At 39.5% G+C, this 15,849-nt stretch overlaps 1 protein-coding gene across 1 annotated transcript in view; it reads right to left on the bottom strand.

Moving 5' to 3' along the window:
• Nucleotides 1-15,849, bottom strand: part of Mroh2b (maestro heat like repeat family member 2B) — a 56,694-nt gene that overhangs the window by 12,622 nt on the left and 28,223 nt on the right. Inside the window, exons 22-29 of the mRNA XM_028767681.1 lie at nt 12,031-12,057; nt 11,027-11,146; nt 10,776-10,855; nt 7,912-8,047; nt 7,728-7,823; nt 7,371-7,460; nt 6,927-7,047; nt 885-982 (exon numbers count right to left, since the gene is read on the bottom strand). Coding sequence (XP_028623514.1) covers nt 885-982; nt 6,927-7,047; nt 7,371-7,460; nt 7,728-7,823; nt 7,912-8,047; nt 10,776-10,855; nt 11,027-11,146; nt 12,031-12,057 — 768 coding nt within the window. The remainder of the gene's footprint in view (nt 1-884; nt 983-6,926; nt 7,048-7,370; nt 7,461-7,727; nt 7,824-7,911; nt 8,048-10,775; nt 10,856-11,026; nt 11,147-12,030; nt 12,058-15,849) is intronic.

Here is a 15,849-nt window from a genome sequence, read left to right as displayed (position 1 = left end):
AGAAACTGTGCAGGCTTCTGTGATTAGCTAATGTCTCTTCTCCATCCCTGTCGGTTTCTTTCTCTCTCTGCCGCTGCCTCCACCTTGATCCAAGTTATCTCCCCTAACAGCTGGATTCTTGTAGTTTCCTTCAAAATGACTTTGGTAATTTTGCTCGTGGTTTCCCCCATATCTCACTCTCCCGATAGCAACTACTGACCTTTCAGATATTTTAGACCCAACACGACAAATGCACCCTGTCAGGATACTTTCCTCCACTTTGTGAACATGCTGTCATGTCCTGTTGACTTTACTGGAGTCTCTTTACCACTAGATGCTCATCTCTAACCTGTTTCTTATCCCCTTACTTGGTTTTCTTTTGTTCAATTACTATGAGTTAGTGTTTTCTTTATTTTTTCAGACTTCCTTGACTAGGATGTAATGTAGCTTTGGTTTCTTTTTTATTAGAGCCTAGAGTTGATCTTGACATATGCTGTGTGTTCAGGAGGTGGTAAAGGAATGAAGACAGGATTGAATAAAAGACAGAACTGATCGATCAGTCCTCACAATAAGAAATAAGTTGTAATCTTTCATTGCCTGAAGACGACGAAAGTACTTTAGGCAGTGTATAGAGGGTGCATCTGATTGGCTGGAAAACACTTTCTCTGACTGTTTTACTCCAGGGTCTCCACTTCCGGAGGCTGCTTGTTTCAGAATGTTTCCCATATGGTCTCGTTTATCACAGCTGAGGGCTTGGGACAGAACAGAACGTCTCTCAGAAAGGCTCATTTGGACATCTAAATCATTGCCTTGCTGTCCTCATAACGGGGAGGCCACTGCTTACTCATTTGGAAATTAAGCCAGAAATTGCTTTGTTGATGGTGCCAATCTTTTACAGTCATTACCTTAGCTATTTTGGAGGATATCTTGATCTGGACCTGTTCATCCTCAGAGTACAGCCCTTCCTGCAAGCCTTGTAGTCTGTCCACCTCCTGGCAAATCCCTATAGTTAACAAAGGGAGAAAGATAGAGTTTCAAAAGCCCTAATGGAGTTGAAAAGTCTAGCTGTCTTTTGATGTGACAGGAATTTAACTCTTGGATGCTATTTTACTAAACATGGAAAAGATTGCCTGATGTGCTGGTGACCATAAAAAAAGTTTCTACAGGTAGCTCTATGCTAAATACTCTGCACTCAAGGATCTCAGATCTCAATTTCTACGCATAGAGGTTATCTGAGGTATGTTCTCTGCTCCTGTTTCTGTTTTTGCAGGTGAAGGAGCTCTGGCAGAGAGGTGTGAAGTCATTTGCCTGGGGTCACACAGTTACCAAATATAGGGCTGCCTGATTTGAACCTGAGTTTGTCTGCCACCAATTAGTAACCGCTATTACTACTGTTCTTTTTGAAGTTTCATTCTTTGGTGAATTAATTACCTTGAGGAAAATTAAAGAAAAACAATTTTTAGTACAAAATTCATCAATAGCTGCATAATTCATTATTGGTAAAATTTTATGAATAGACCTGAACAGTAATGAGTTCTTGCTTGTTGTGTGAATGCATTATTAATGGTAGGAACTGAACTTTGGACCCTTTTGTGGGAGGCAGCCGAGCCCAATGGATCAGACATGGACTTAGAATCAGATGCAGTGTAGCCATGGTGACACACACCCTTAATCTCATCACCCAAGGGGCAGAGGCACATGGAACACGGTGAGGCAGAGGCCAGTCTGATCTACAAAGTGAGTAAATTACATACCAGGCAAGGTTACAATGTGGTGAGAGCCCATTCATTTTTTATTTTGTAGTTTTTCCTTTCCTTTTTTATTAAAAATCCAAATAATCAAATATACTTAGCCATGAAGCCCTACTTCATTACTTTTAGTGGTGTAAGTACTGATCTATTTCTCAATATCTAATTTCCTGTCTTAAAATGTATTGAGTATTCATGGGTACTTAATTAAGTGGCACACAGGTGAGTTGTACCTGGATGACGTTTTATAGCACACATGCTTTTTCCTGCCTCTATGTTGCTTATTTGATCTACCAAAGCAAAATAGTGACAATGCTAATTAACTACTAAAAGATAGGGCTGTCACAATTTGAACCTGTGCCTGTCTGATGTAACTGTCTAGCTTGCTTGCTTGCTTCCTAGCTTTCTCTTTCCTTTTGTGTGTGTATCTGTGTGTGTGTGAGTGTGTGATCTGTGTGTCTGTGAGTATGTGTGTGCATGTTTGTGTGTATCTATATCTGTGTGTGTTATGAGGTGTCTGTGTATCTGTGAGTGTGTGTATGTTTGTGTCTGTTTGTATATGAGTGTCTTTGTGTGTATGAGTGTGTATACGAGTGTGTCTATGTGTGTCTGTGTGTATCTGTCTGCGTGTGTGTAATGAGGTTTCTGTGTGTGTATGAGTGTATCTGTGTCTGTGTGTCTGTATGTGTATGAGTGTGTGTCTCTGTGTGTGTGTCTCCCTGTGTGTATACCACAATGCCAGGTATTCTCACACTCATTGCTTTCTTCCTCTCTCTGAACCTAGAGCTGGACACTTCAGCCCACAAGCCCCAGAGACCTTCCTGTCTCTTCTCTACACACTGCTGGCTTTCAAGTGTATGTAACCATGCTCAGCTTTTTATGTGGGCATTGGGGATTTGAACTCAGGTTCTCATTCTTGTGCAGTAAGTGCTCTTACCCCCTGAGCCAATTCCTGGCTCTGCATGCAGTGCCCGAGGTTGCAACTGATCTCTGTGGAGCTATCTCCTTCAATGAAGAGTTGCTGTTGGTGATGCGTACAACTCGATTAACCTTAACTAGAGGTCACAGTTGAGAACAAACTTTACAATTCTTTTAAAAGGAATTCTTCTTCTTCTTCTTTTATGTACATGGTTGTTTTTCCTGCAAGATGTCAATGTACCACATGTGTGTCTGGTTCCATGGACACCAAAAGAAGACACTGGGTCCCCTGGAACTGGAGTTACAGATGGTTTTGAACTATCATGTGAATGCTAGGAATTGAACTGAGGTCATCTGGAAGAGCAGCAAGTGCTCTTAACTGCAGAGCCCCAAATTCTCCTTTGAAAGTACAAACAGTTCTTCACATATAACTGAAATGCTGAGGATGGGGAACTCTGTCTTTAATCTGGAAACAAAACAAGACATCCACACAATGCTCTCTTAGGGAACTCTGAAAAATTATGCAGCATCATAATAATTGTGTAATTTTTCTCTTGGAGAAAAATATGTGATATAGAGATGCTGCTAATATGTTCAACTTCTCTGTGATTTAAGCCAGAGACATTCAAAACATTTTGACCTACTTTAAGAAATCATTCCAGCCCCTGCATGGTCCTTTTGGCTGGGGCAGACATAGAGTAGGTTTGCTCCTGTGGAGATACTGAATCTTGAGCCAACCTAGAGGAGCCACTGCACTCAGAGCAGCCGGTAAAAACTCCATCTCACTCCCTAAGCCCCAGAGTTACATCTGGGAGCCAGGGACACTCAGGACCCAACAGCTACCCAAACCCCACCCCTCCGGAATTCCACTTCCCTTCCGCCCCTGCCTGGTCCTTTTGACTGGGGCAGACACAGAGTTGGTCTGCTCCTGTGGAGATACTGAATCCAGAGCCATCCTAGAGGAGCCACTGCACTCAGAGCAGCAGACACCGAGCTTGTTGGCACTTGAGAGACATCGTAACCTGAGCCATCCTAGAGGAACCACTGCACCCAGAGCAGAAGAACTTCCAGATCCAAGAGGTGGCCTGAGTCCCAGAAGTTCTTCCACCCAGGAGATTAGGATCATAAGACCACAGAGACATCTGGAATCTGAGGAGCTCTGCCACAAGCAAGATAATTGGAAATACAGACTCCAGTCTTACACAGTGAGGGCAGGTAACACTAGAGTTAACCAGATGGCAAAAGGCAAGGGCAAGAACATAAACAACAGAAACCAAAGTTACTTGGCATCATCAGTACCCAGTTCTCCCAATATAGCAAGCCCTGGACACCCCATCACACCGGAAAAACAAGATTCAGAATTAAAATCACTTCTCATGATGATGATAGAGGATTTTAAGAAGGACATAATTAACTCCCTTAAAGAAATACAGGAGAGTACAAGCTAACAGGTAGAAGCCCTTAAAGAGGAATCACAGAAATCCCTTAAAAAACTGCAACAAAACACAAAGAAGGAATTAAACAAAAACATTCAGGATCTGAAAATGGAAATAGAAACAATGAAGAAATCTCAAAGGGAGACAACCATGGAGATAGAAAACCTAAGAAAGAGATCAGGAGTCATAGACGCAAGCATCACCAACCGAATACAAGAGATAGAAGAGAGAATCTCAAGTGCAGAAGATATGGTGGAAAATATTGACACAGTTGTCAAAGAAAATGCAAAATGCAAAAAACTCCTAACTCAAAACATCCAGGAAATCCAGGACACAATAAGAAGACCAAACCTAAGGAAAATAGATTTAGATGAGAATGAAGATTCCCAACTTAAAGGACCAGTAAATATCTTCAACAAAATTATTGAGGAAAACTTCCCTAACCTAAAGAACAAGATGCTCATAAACATACAAGAAGCCTAGAGAACACCAAATAGACTAGACCAGAAAAGAAATACCTCTCGTCACATAAAAATCAAAACATCGGATGCACAAAACAAAGAAAAAATGCTAAAAGCAGTAAGGGAAAAAGGTCAAGTAACATATAAAGGCAGACCTATAAGAATTACACCAGACTTCTCACCAGAGACTATAAAAGTCAGAAGAGCCTGGACTGACATCATACAGACCCTAAGAGAACACAAATGCCAGCCCAGACTACTATACCCAGCAAAACTCTCAATCACTATAGATGGTGAAACCAAGATATTCCATGACAAAACCAAATTTGCACAATATCTTCCCACAAACCCAGCACTTCAAAGGATAATTGATGGAAAATGCCAACACAAGGAGGGAAACTACAACCTAGGAAAAGCAAGTAAGTAATCTTCCAACAACCCCCAAAAAAGATACAAACATAACTTTACCTCTAATAACAAAAATAACAGGAAGCAACAATCATTTTTCCTTAATATCTCTTAACATCAATGGTCTCAATTCCTCAATAAAAAGACGCAGACTATCAGACTGGATACACAAACAAGACCCAGAATTTTGCTGCATACAAGAAACGCACCTCAGTGACAAAGACAGACACTACCTCAGAATAAAAGGATGGAAAACAATTTTCCAAGCCAATGATCTCAAGAAACAAGCTGGAGTAGCCATTCTAATATCAAATAAAATCAACTTTCATCCAAAATTAATCAAAAAAGATAAGGAAGGATACTTCATACTCATCAAAGGGAAAATCTACCAAGGTGAACTCTCAATTCTGAACATCTATGCTCCAAATGCAAGGGCACCTACATACATAAAAGAAACTTTACTAAAGCTCAAAACACACATTACACCTCACACAATAATAGTGGGGGATTTCAACACCCCACTCTCAGCAATGGACAGATCATGGAAAAAGAAACTAAACCGAGACACTTTGACATTAACAGAAGTTATGAACCAAATGGACTTGACAGACATCTATAGAACATTTCATCCTAAAACAAAAGAATATACCTTTTTCTCAGCACCTCATGGTACCTTCTCCAAAGTAGACCATATAATTGGTCACAAAACAGGCCTCTACAGATACAAAAAGATTGAAATAATCCTTTGCATCTTATCAGATCACCACGGACTAAGACTGGTCTTTAATAATGACAAAACCAATGGAAAACCCACATGCACATGGAAACTGAACAACTCTCTACTCAATGATGACTTGATCAAGGAAGAAATAAAGAAAGAAATTAAAGACTTTTTAGAATTCAATGAAAATGAGGACACATCATACCAAAACTTGTGAGACTCCATGAAGGCAGTGCTAAGAGGAAAACTCATAGCTCTAAGTGCCTACAAAAAGAAACTGGAGAGAGCACGCACAAACAACTTGACTGCACAACTAAAAGCTCTAGAACAAAAAGAAGCAAATACACCTAAGAGGAGTAGAAGGCAGGAAATAATCAAATTCAGGGCTGAAATCAACCAAATAGAAACAGAAAGAACAATACAAAATATCAACAAAACCAGGAGCTGGTTCTTTGAGAAAATCAACAAGATAGATAAACCCTTAGCCAGATTAATCAGAGGGCACAGAGACAGTATCCAAATTAATAAAATACGAACTGAAAATGGAGGGAGTGGGAATTGGAGGGGAGGGAGATGGGAGTGGGGGTGTAGGTAGGGGTACATCTGTAGAGAAGCAGGAGGAGGGGTGAGGGGATAGGGGGTTCCTGGGTGGGTGGGGGATGAGGTAAGGGGACAACATATGAAATGTAAATAAAACATCCAATAAAAAAAATTGTATGAAAAAAAATCATTCCAAAAAAAAAAAAGCAGGACTCTTAGGATATCAACCAAACATGGCATGACAAGATGCAAAAACACTAGGCACAAATACTCATATCATATCTGGGTGAGGTAACCTAGGAAGAGGACAAGGGTTTCAAGTTGGGGTAAGAGAGGGATGGGAGGAGTGGAGGGAGTGGAAACTGGAGAGATGTAATGTATAAGAGGGAAAAAACCCAACATGGAAGCTGTTCATCTGGATTCAAAAAGGAAATTATTGTAATGCTTTTTTTAAAAAAAATTATACTTTAATTTTTTAAAAAGCTGGGTGTGGCGATACACATCGTTAATTCCAGCACTCAGGAGGTAGAGACAGGTAGGTGGATCTCTGTGAGTTCCAGGTCAGCTTGATTTACATAGTGAGTTCCAGGCCAACCAGGGTAGGATAGGGATATTAAAAAAATACAAATTCCCAGTGTGGTGGTGTAAACCTTTAGTCTCAGCACTTGGGAGGCCAAGGCAGGTGGAGCTTGTGTGTTCTCTACCTTTCCCTCACCTTTTGCACAGAGTAGACCAATGGTGGAGCTAGTAGCCGCCTGACGGATGGTGGGCAGGGTGTCACAGGAGTGCGGGGCCAGGAGTCCAAGGAATGACCCGATTCTGAAGTTCTGTGGTGCCTGTAGAATACAGAAGGCGCCCATGTGAGGGGGGTGGCTTGGTGGTACAACACGGCTAGTACGTCCATTCTTTTCCCTCTGCAGGCTCTAAGGATGAGATTCAATCGTGAACACCTTAAAGGTACCTGATTTCTTATGGACGTGGAAGACCAAGTGAGCGTTGGTACCAAGTAGCCACAGTGCTTGCTCAGCTCTGGATTGGTGAGACACCACCCGTGGCTTTGCAGTACCTCTTCACCTGGGATCTGAGAGCTACCAGACAAGAATTCCAGACGTCCCCACGGTTCACTAGCAATGCCCTCTCTGCTTAAAGGAGTACTTGCCTCAATGTCCTTCGTCAGGACTTTCGAGGTGACTTGGAACGCTCTTTCTCTCTCCCATTCTTTCTGGGAAACAAGCCACATCCGGAGAAGCTGTTGGGCAAAGAAGGGATGTCTTTGCTTAGTATTCTTCATTTGCATTTGATTTTTTTCTTCCCTTCTCCCTCAATTCCCACCCTTTCTTTGTTTCTTCTTCTATAACTGGATTTCCACCTGCATTTCATGTAAACTAAAAAAAAAAAATTGCTTCTACGTGGTGGAGTAAATGGATCATGCTGGATGGGTGGGGCTAGTTACTGTGTCTAACCTGCAGACAGGTCGGGGAGTTGGGCAGCCAGTGTGAGTGGTGCCCCCACTCACGTTAAACATTTCTTCACAGTTCTGTGCCTCAGTGTCATCCCATATCATGGACCTCAGCAGTTTCCCTAGAGCATCCATAGACCGTTCGTAGAGAAACTGAAATCAAGTGTGACTGTTAGTCTCAGGCTGCAATGGAAAATTACCACGGGAGCTTTTCCTTTCTTCTCAGGCCCCAGTCACGTACGTTAATGCGTTCCTTGTCCTTGTCCGTTTCGCCCTGACTTTTGAGTTTTTCCAGAGGTGGAAGGGGCAGCAGCCTCCGAATATTCTCTTCGAGAATATTCAGGTTGTCGTTTAGTGAGAGCGGAGGTTTCAGTTTGCTGAAATGAGACCCACGTGGAGCAAAGGATATAATTACAAACAAACCAGCCAGGAGAGTGCAGAAGATCTGTCTAGAGCAGCTGAGCAGGTGACAAATATGTCACACTTTCTGAAGTATGTTTGAGGTAGTGAGGGAGGTGGCGATAGTAAGACAGGTAAAGGGGATCCACTGCTCTTTGAGATATTGGGAAGACGGTAAGCACTATTACAGCACTGTTAATATCTGTTAAAATCACTATTGATAAAGTCTGTGAGCATTTCTAGTAAAATGTAAAGGGCATATTTGTTTAGCATCCAAACACTTACTATACAGTTATCAGAACAAAAGTTGACATGTCTTAGGAAAACACAAACGTTAGTTCGACATAAAGAGCTCATTCATTAAAATTTGGAAGAATGTAAATCAAGACAATAAGGTACATGTCTGGGCTTCCACACTAGGAAAATAAATGATAAAGGAGGATGCTGTTAGAAGATTGAGAGAAAGGTACTCAGAGAGGAGTGTGAATCACGCTGAGCTGAGACGACGCATCTTCTCATTGTCACTGTCCAACTATTTTCCTAAAAGTTAGCATGCTAGTGTAAAACCCATGTACAACGAATTGCATGTACCGGAGGTCTTCGCTGTAATGGATTTTGATGTGTGTGCATACACACAAGTGGAAGCGAGACCATGACTGATATAACATTTCTAGCATCCCCTGATTTTCTTTCTCTCAGTTTTCAGGTTATCTTTTTCTGTGCTTTGGCCCCATACAGTCAATATTTGTGTGTGTGTGTGTGTGTGTGTTTAGAGGATTGTCTAGTTCCATACAAACTGAGTGTCGCTGTTGGCCATTGGAGTTGTTAGTGTGAATCCTGATGTCATTGAAGTGTGGTACATACTGAATTTTAAGAGTTTTGAAGGAGAGCTAATATAGATTAAAAATACTGAACACACGATGAAATGATAATGCACTGGATGTATTGGATAGATTAAAACAAAACATGCAAACATGCTATTAGGAATTGTTACTTTTTAGTGCTGGGTATCCTAACCCAAGGATTTGTGCATGCCCTATGAGTGCTCTATCAATGTAATCAATGCACCAGTTCTTCTCAGATCTTACTGATTTGAAAGCTTGTTGCAATGTCGCAGTAATCAAAATAGGGCAGTGGAAGCATACATGGAGACTCTTGGACTCCGAGGACAGAATAGAGAACCTAGAAATAAACCCTCAAATGATATAATGGTTGATTTTTGATGGAGATGCCAAGACCATTCAGTGTGGGGAAAGAAGGGTAATCTTTTATTTTCTTTGGATACATTTACTGTGAGCATTTTAGAAGAGTACTATATGATGTATTATTCATGTTATTCATTTATAATTATATAGCATCATATATATATATATATATATATATATATAAATGTACTATAGAGAAACAAATTAACTTACATAATAGGTCATATAGCCTCCTCCCTTCCCACTGTAGGAAGACCAGCTATAATTTACTTATGCAGCTGAAATCTTCGATTAGTATGCCATTTGGAAGCACAGCTGCTAATGCTGCTTCAGACTTATTCATCATACAGAGTGCTACTCTATATTCTTTGATTGACATTTTCTTATTCTCCTTGGCCCTGCATTTAGTAGCCATTGTTTTATTGTCCATTTCCTTTGTATTGGACTTTTTATTTAGATTTTCTATATGAGGGACAACCAATAGCCATTTTTCTTTCCATATCTGGATTAGTTTATTTGGCATAATGTCCTCTAGGTGAACCCATGTTGTTATAAAGGACAAGGTATTCTAATTTTTAAGGCCAAATAATGTTCGATTATGTATATGTTCCCAACAGTCTTTTATATCCTTGTCAATTTATGGATACTTAGGTTGTTTTCTTACTATGGCTTTTATGAGAGACCCCACAATAAACACTGGCATTAGACGTTTTACAAGATATTTCATGTCCTTTGTGTATCCACCTACAATATGGACTGCAAGGTTGCATGATAATTCTGTTTTCAATTTCTGTCGAAATTTCCATACTGTTTCCCATAATGTACCAACATCCATGCCCAAAGACAATGCACGGGATACTCTTTTCTCCCATCCCCACCAACACCTGTTTCTTTTAAGGTTACATCCATCTAACAGGTCTTGGTTTTAATTTCTTTGGTGATTACAGATCTCAAGTATCTTTATATATAACTGTCGTGCAAATACACAAATAAGTAAGATGTCATCATTGCTGGATCAATAATAATGTGGGAATTCATAACAGGAAATTGAGAAAAAACAGGATAAAAGGTTTATGCAAGCAGGATCTCAGGTCTGTGAAGAAAGTGAGGTCCAGAGATAAGGGGAAAGTGATATTGACAAATATGTCAACAAGGGCATTATGGGTGATCTTTCTTATTGTAACTTTTCTCTACTTTTCAAATTTTAACAGCCAACAGTGTAATTCCTTAACTATGGAATGTGACTCTAAAAAGATGCATGGGTGCTGGGGTGGGCAGAGATTGGTAGATTAGTGTTTTGGTGAGCAGAGAAAGGGTCCCATTGGCCAGCCAGTCTAGCAGAAACTGTGGAGTCCAGGTTCAGTGAGAGACGTGGTTTAAAAATGGGCTGGAGAGCAATTGAGGAAGACCCTCCATGTCCACCTCTGGCACATGCACATACACAAGCATGTGTGCACAGAAGACACACACATACACTAAGAACAACAAAGATTTCTTCTACCTTAAATATCTGATGGCAATTAAGACTTTCCACCGAACAGGACTGGCTAAGGTATTCAGGGGTTCATCCTTTATCAAGTCCTGTAACACATACACACACACAGACAATGAGGCAAAATATTTCAAAAAGGCTTGGGTCTTTGCCTTGGATCAGAAGGATGCAAGACATGTGTTTCATGATGGTGATGAGGAATGACACCGCTTTTACATGGAACACTTGGAGACCCCCTCTCTTCTTTCATGGGCACGCACCAGCATGAAACCGATCAACATCTCCTTGTAGGTGAACTGGAACTTTTGGTCCTCAGCATCTTGGACAGCGATGCCAACCTCAGTGATGCTTCTTGTGAAACTCATTTGCAGGTCCATGTCCTGAAGCAAATGAGCCCCAGTAAAAGTCAAGATCTTAGGCACCAGGCCTGGGTCTACAAACATGTGACCCATGGGTGACATATTTGCTCCCTTTTCCATCTCCACTCTTCACCTAGGGTCTGAATGGCAGGAAAGTTAGGAGATGAAGGTCAATCTCTTCCCACAAAAATTGGAGTTTCTCTAGAGTGGTGCTGTTCAAACTTTTTTTCTAACCATAAACCACAGAAGGAAATGAAATAATTTAGACTTACTTGCACAAACAAAATCTAGGAGACACTGAAATAAATATTGAATAATACTATTGTTTTAGGCACTCCTTTTACTTTGTTTCATTAAGCATTTTGCTGTTTATGACTAAATTGATATAATGGTCTCCTCAGGGGCGTATTCTCGACCTGCAGCTTGAAAGTGCAGCAATGGTTTCTACTTCTAAACTGTCTGGAGCCTTAATATAGCTTTTTGTTCTTAAATGAGGCTTAGGGGGCGTGGCTTCAGATTGGGTTAGTGAGTTGCATGTTCAGATCTTCTCAGAAGAATCAGATCAAGAGTTCATCTACACTTGACATGCTTCTCAGGGAGAAGTGTGCTCAATGCATGCATATATTTCTTTTCTTTTCTCTCTTTCTTTCTTTCTTTCTTTCTTTCTTTCTTTCTTTCTTTCTTCCTTCCTTCCTTCCTTCCTTCCTTCCTTCCTTCCTTCCTTTCTTTCTTTCTTTCTTTCTTTCTTTCTTTCTTTCTTTCTTTCTTTCTTTCTTTCTTTCTGTCTCATCTATATATGTCTGTCTGTCTGTCTGTCTGTCTGCCTATCTATCTATCTATCTATCTATCTATCTATCTATCTATCTATCTATCTGCCTGTCTATCATCTATCTGTTGTCTCCTACCTTATTTATGACAGACACACCCAGGACCTGAAAAATTAAAGACAAAGGAGATATGGAGTTAGCAACAATCACAGACACTTCCAACTCCCAAAGACACAGCCCTTATGTTGAAGCACAGCCCCAAGAGGAGTCTTGTCTCACTGGCAGGCACAATAGGAACAGCAACAGCAAGAAGATTACAGATGGGTTTTGGCTCAGAAGGCTCTCCATTTGGGCAGGAAGAAAGATAATACTGTTCCTGGAGTAAATTGTGGGCAAAGCTATAAAATGGAAAGGCACAGGGTGGCTGACTGTAGTACTGAATGGACAGTCAGATTTGTAGCCAAGCTTGTGATAGGGAGTCTGAATCTGTTCTGGTGGGACTGATGCATTAGGGATACTTTTAGCATGTGCTGTTTTTTGTTGCTTCTTGTGGGAGACTGGGAAGGTGTGCAGTTGACCCAGGCCCTGTCAGAATATGCAGGGTTCAAACATGCACACAGCTGACAGTGAGCTCGTTTACAGTGCCCTGTGAGACATTCTGTCTGAATCTGGAGTTGCAACTGTCTACTGGCCTTCAGAAAACCATCTCTCCATCACTTCATAACTAGTGTTACTACTGATCTCAGGTGTTTCAAGGTAAAATGTAATTTTTTTAAAAAATACATTCTCTAATTTTAATCAATCAATTGTATTTTGTGTTTTAAATTTTATGATTTATTTATTTGAGAAATGGTCTTGTTATATAGCCCAGGGTGATCTCAATTTATCCTTTCTTCTGTTTTTTTCTCTAACATAAAAAAGGGTTTATTTTCATATTTTGATGTTTTCATGTATGTAAATCATTATACTTTCTTCTAACTTCCTTCCATACTGCTTCTCCCACCCTCTCTCCTTGCCTCTAATTTGTTCTCCCTTCTGCTTTCACAATAGGTATATTCTATTATTTGTTGTTGAGCACTTTTTATCCTGCCTTTAAACATATGCTTCTTTTTATCCAAGTTCCCTTTTACTTTTATGACTATATGTATACAAATAAACTCAAATGTATAATATATATATCTCAACATTTGTTTTTCTGGCTTATTTTGTTTAACAGTAATTTCTAGTTTCATCTGTTTTCCCTAAAAATGTAGCAATTTCATTCTTTGTTTAGGTTGAATAAAATTCCATTGCATACATACATCACATTTTCCTTTAGTCTGTTGATGGACATGCATACTGATTCCACGTTTTGTTTATTGTGACTAGAGCTTCAATAAATGCACAGATATTTCTGTGCTACACTTAAGAGTCCCTTTAGTATATACTCAGGGGCTATAGAGCTGGGTCACATAGTAGTTCCGGTTTTAGTTTTGTGAGGAACCTCTGTATTATTTTTTCACAGTAGTGACACCAGTTGACATGTCCACCAGAAGTTCCCAAGTTTTACTCTTTCTTCACATCCTCAACATCATTTGCTGTCATTGGTTTTCTTGACAAGAGCCACTTGGGGTGGGGGTGATATAGAATCTTAAAATGGTTTAGACATGAATGTTTCCCCTGTGACTAAGAAGCTGAAAAATATTGGCCATTTGTGTGAGAACTGCCTATTCAACTCATTAGCCAATGTATTGATTCGATGACTTGTAACATTAGCATTTGACTTTTGGATGCTCCGTAGAGTCTATTAACTCCTTATCAGATGTATAGTTGGCAAACAATTTGTCCTATTCTTTTGGCTGTTCCCCATGCAGGTGATGGCTTCCTTTTCCATGATGAAGTTACACAATTTCACAACAATCCCACTGTCAGTTCTTGGCTTTATTTCCTGTACTTGATGTCCTTTTAATAAAGTCCCTGCCTCTGTCTGTACCTTCAAGATTTGTTGAATTACTCCTCAAGAAGTCTCACAGTTTCATGTTGTATATTAAAGTTTTTGATTTTGAATTTTTCTTTTGTATGTGTGTGCAGGGTAAGAGATTTAGATTTATTTCCATCCTTTCACATGTGGATATCTAGTTCTATAAAGACTGTTTATGGAAGAGAGCTTCTCCTCCCCAATTATTGCTTTTGACACATTTGTCAAAGACTTGATGGCTGTTGCCATGACAGCTTTCTCCCAGTTCTCCTTTCTTTACCATTGGCCTATGTGCCTGTTTTGAGCCAGCACCACACTGTTTGTGTTACTATGGCTCTTTAGTATAATTTGAGATCACCTATCATGACACTTAGGAGACTTTTGAGTATTTGAGCTTCTCTTGGTTGCATATTAATTTTCTGATGGTGTCTTAGTCAAGGTTCTATTTCTGTGAAAAGATACCATGACCACGGCAGCTCTTAAAAAAGGGAAACATTTCACTGGGGCTAGCTTACAGATCAGAGGTTTACTACATTGCCATTTTGGAGGGAAGCAAGAGAGCAGGCATGGAGACATGATGCCGCAGAGTAGCTGAGAATTCTACATCAGGATCCACAGGCAGCAGAAAGGGAGAGTGGTTGGCTTCAGCATTTGAAACCTTAAAGTCTATCACCCAGTGAAATACCTCCTTCAGCAAGGCCACACACACTCCAACAAGGCCACAGGTCATTCCCTATGACCTATTCTAATACTGACATTCCCTATGAGCCTATGGGGGCCATTTTCATTCAATCCACAATAGATAGATTTTCTATTGTTATAAAAGTAAGATTGAATTTTGAATGGAAATGCTTTTAAATCTATTAATCAATTCCCATAATATAGATATTTTCACAATATGAATTCTGCCAACTCATGAGCATACTATGCCCCTCTATTTTCTATATCTTCTAAAATTCCCACAGCATCTTAAAGCTTTCACTCTAGAAGTCATTTGCATCTGTGATTATGGTTATTTTTGAATACTTTTTCCTTCTGAAGTGATAGCAAATGGGATTTTTTTCTTGATTTCTTTCTTGACAAGTTCGTTATTGGTATATAAAAAAGCTAACAGCTATTGTATGGTGATTTTGTTTTCTGATACTTTGTTGAAATTGTTTACCAGACCTATGAATTTTCTGGTGGAATTTTAGGGCCTTTAAAGTATCAGACCATGTTGTCTGTGACTAGGGATAGTTTGGTTTCTTCTTCTTTTCATCTCTTTTATTTCTCTCTCATCTTACTGCTCTAGCTAAAATTGAGTGTACTATATTAAGAGCAGAGTGGATATCTTTGTCTTATTCTTGATTTTAGAGGCATTACTTTCAGGTTTTTCTCATTTACTATAATGTTGGCTATAGCTTTACCAGGTATAGCCTTTATTATGTTGAGATGTATTATTTCAATTCCTGGTTTCTTTAAGATAAAGGGAGATTGGATCTTGTCAAAATTTATCTATTGAGACAATAGTGTGATTGTTTTCCTTAAGTCCAATAATATACTGCATTGCAGTTATTTATGCGGAACCATCCCCACCTTTCAGGAATGACATAAACTTGGTTATGGATGTGATCTTTTTAATGCAGCCTTAAATTCTGTTTGCTGATATTTTATTGATTTCCATTTTACATGTTCAAACTCTTCATCTCCCCTGTTCCTCATCTTTTCAAGCACCATGATAATAAGCACACAGTAACACACCAGACTTTATTTTTATATGAAAGATTAGGTTTCTAACTTTGTTTTTTAAAAGTATCTACAATAATTATTTTTAGTATAATATCCTAGCCACATTTCCCTACAAGTTTGATGGATTTTCTTTGTTTCATTTTCACATATATTATATTTTATCAGAATATCTTACTCTGAAAATACATTCATATCGATTTCAATTATCTGTATTTCTTTTTATTTTTGTAGTGTTGCCTCAATAGATGACTAAAAATTAATGTATCACTAGA

Source organism: Grammomys surdaster, unplaced genomic scaffold (genome assembly GCF_004785775.1).
Source record: "Grammomys surdaster isolate TR1022 unplaced genomic scaffold, NIH_TR_1.0 174, whole genome shotgun sequence".
Lineage (NCBI taxonomy): Eukaryota > Metazoa > Chordata > Mammalia > Rodentia > Muridae > Grammomys > Grammomys surdaster.
The sequence above is the reverse complement of the archived record's forward strand: the minus strand, read 5'-3'. Positions and strand labels throughout refer to the sequence as shown.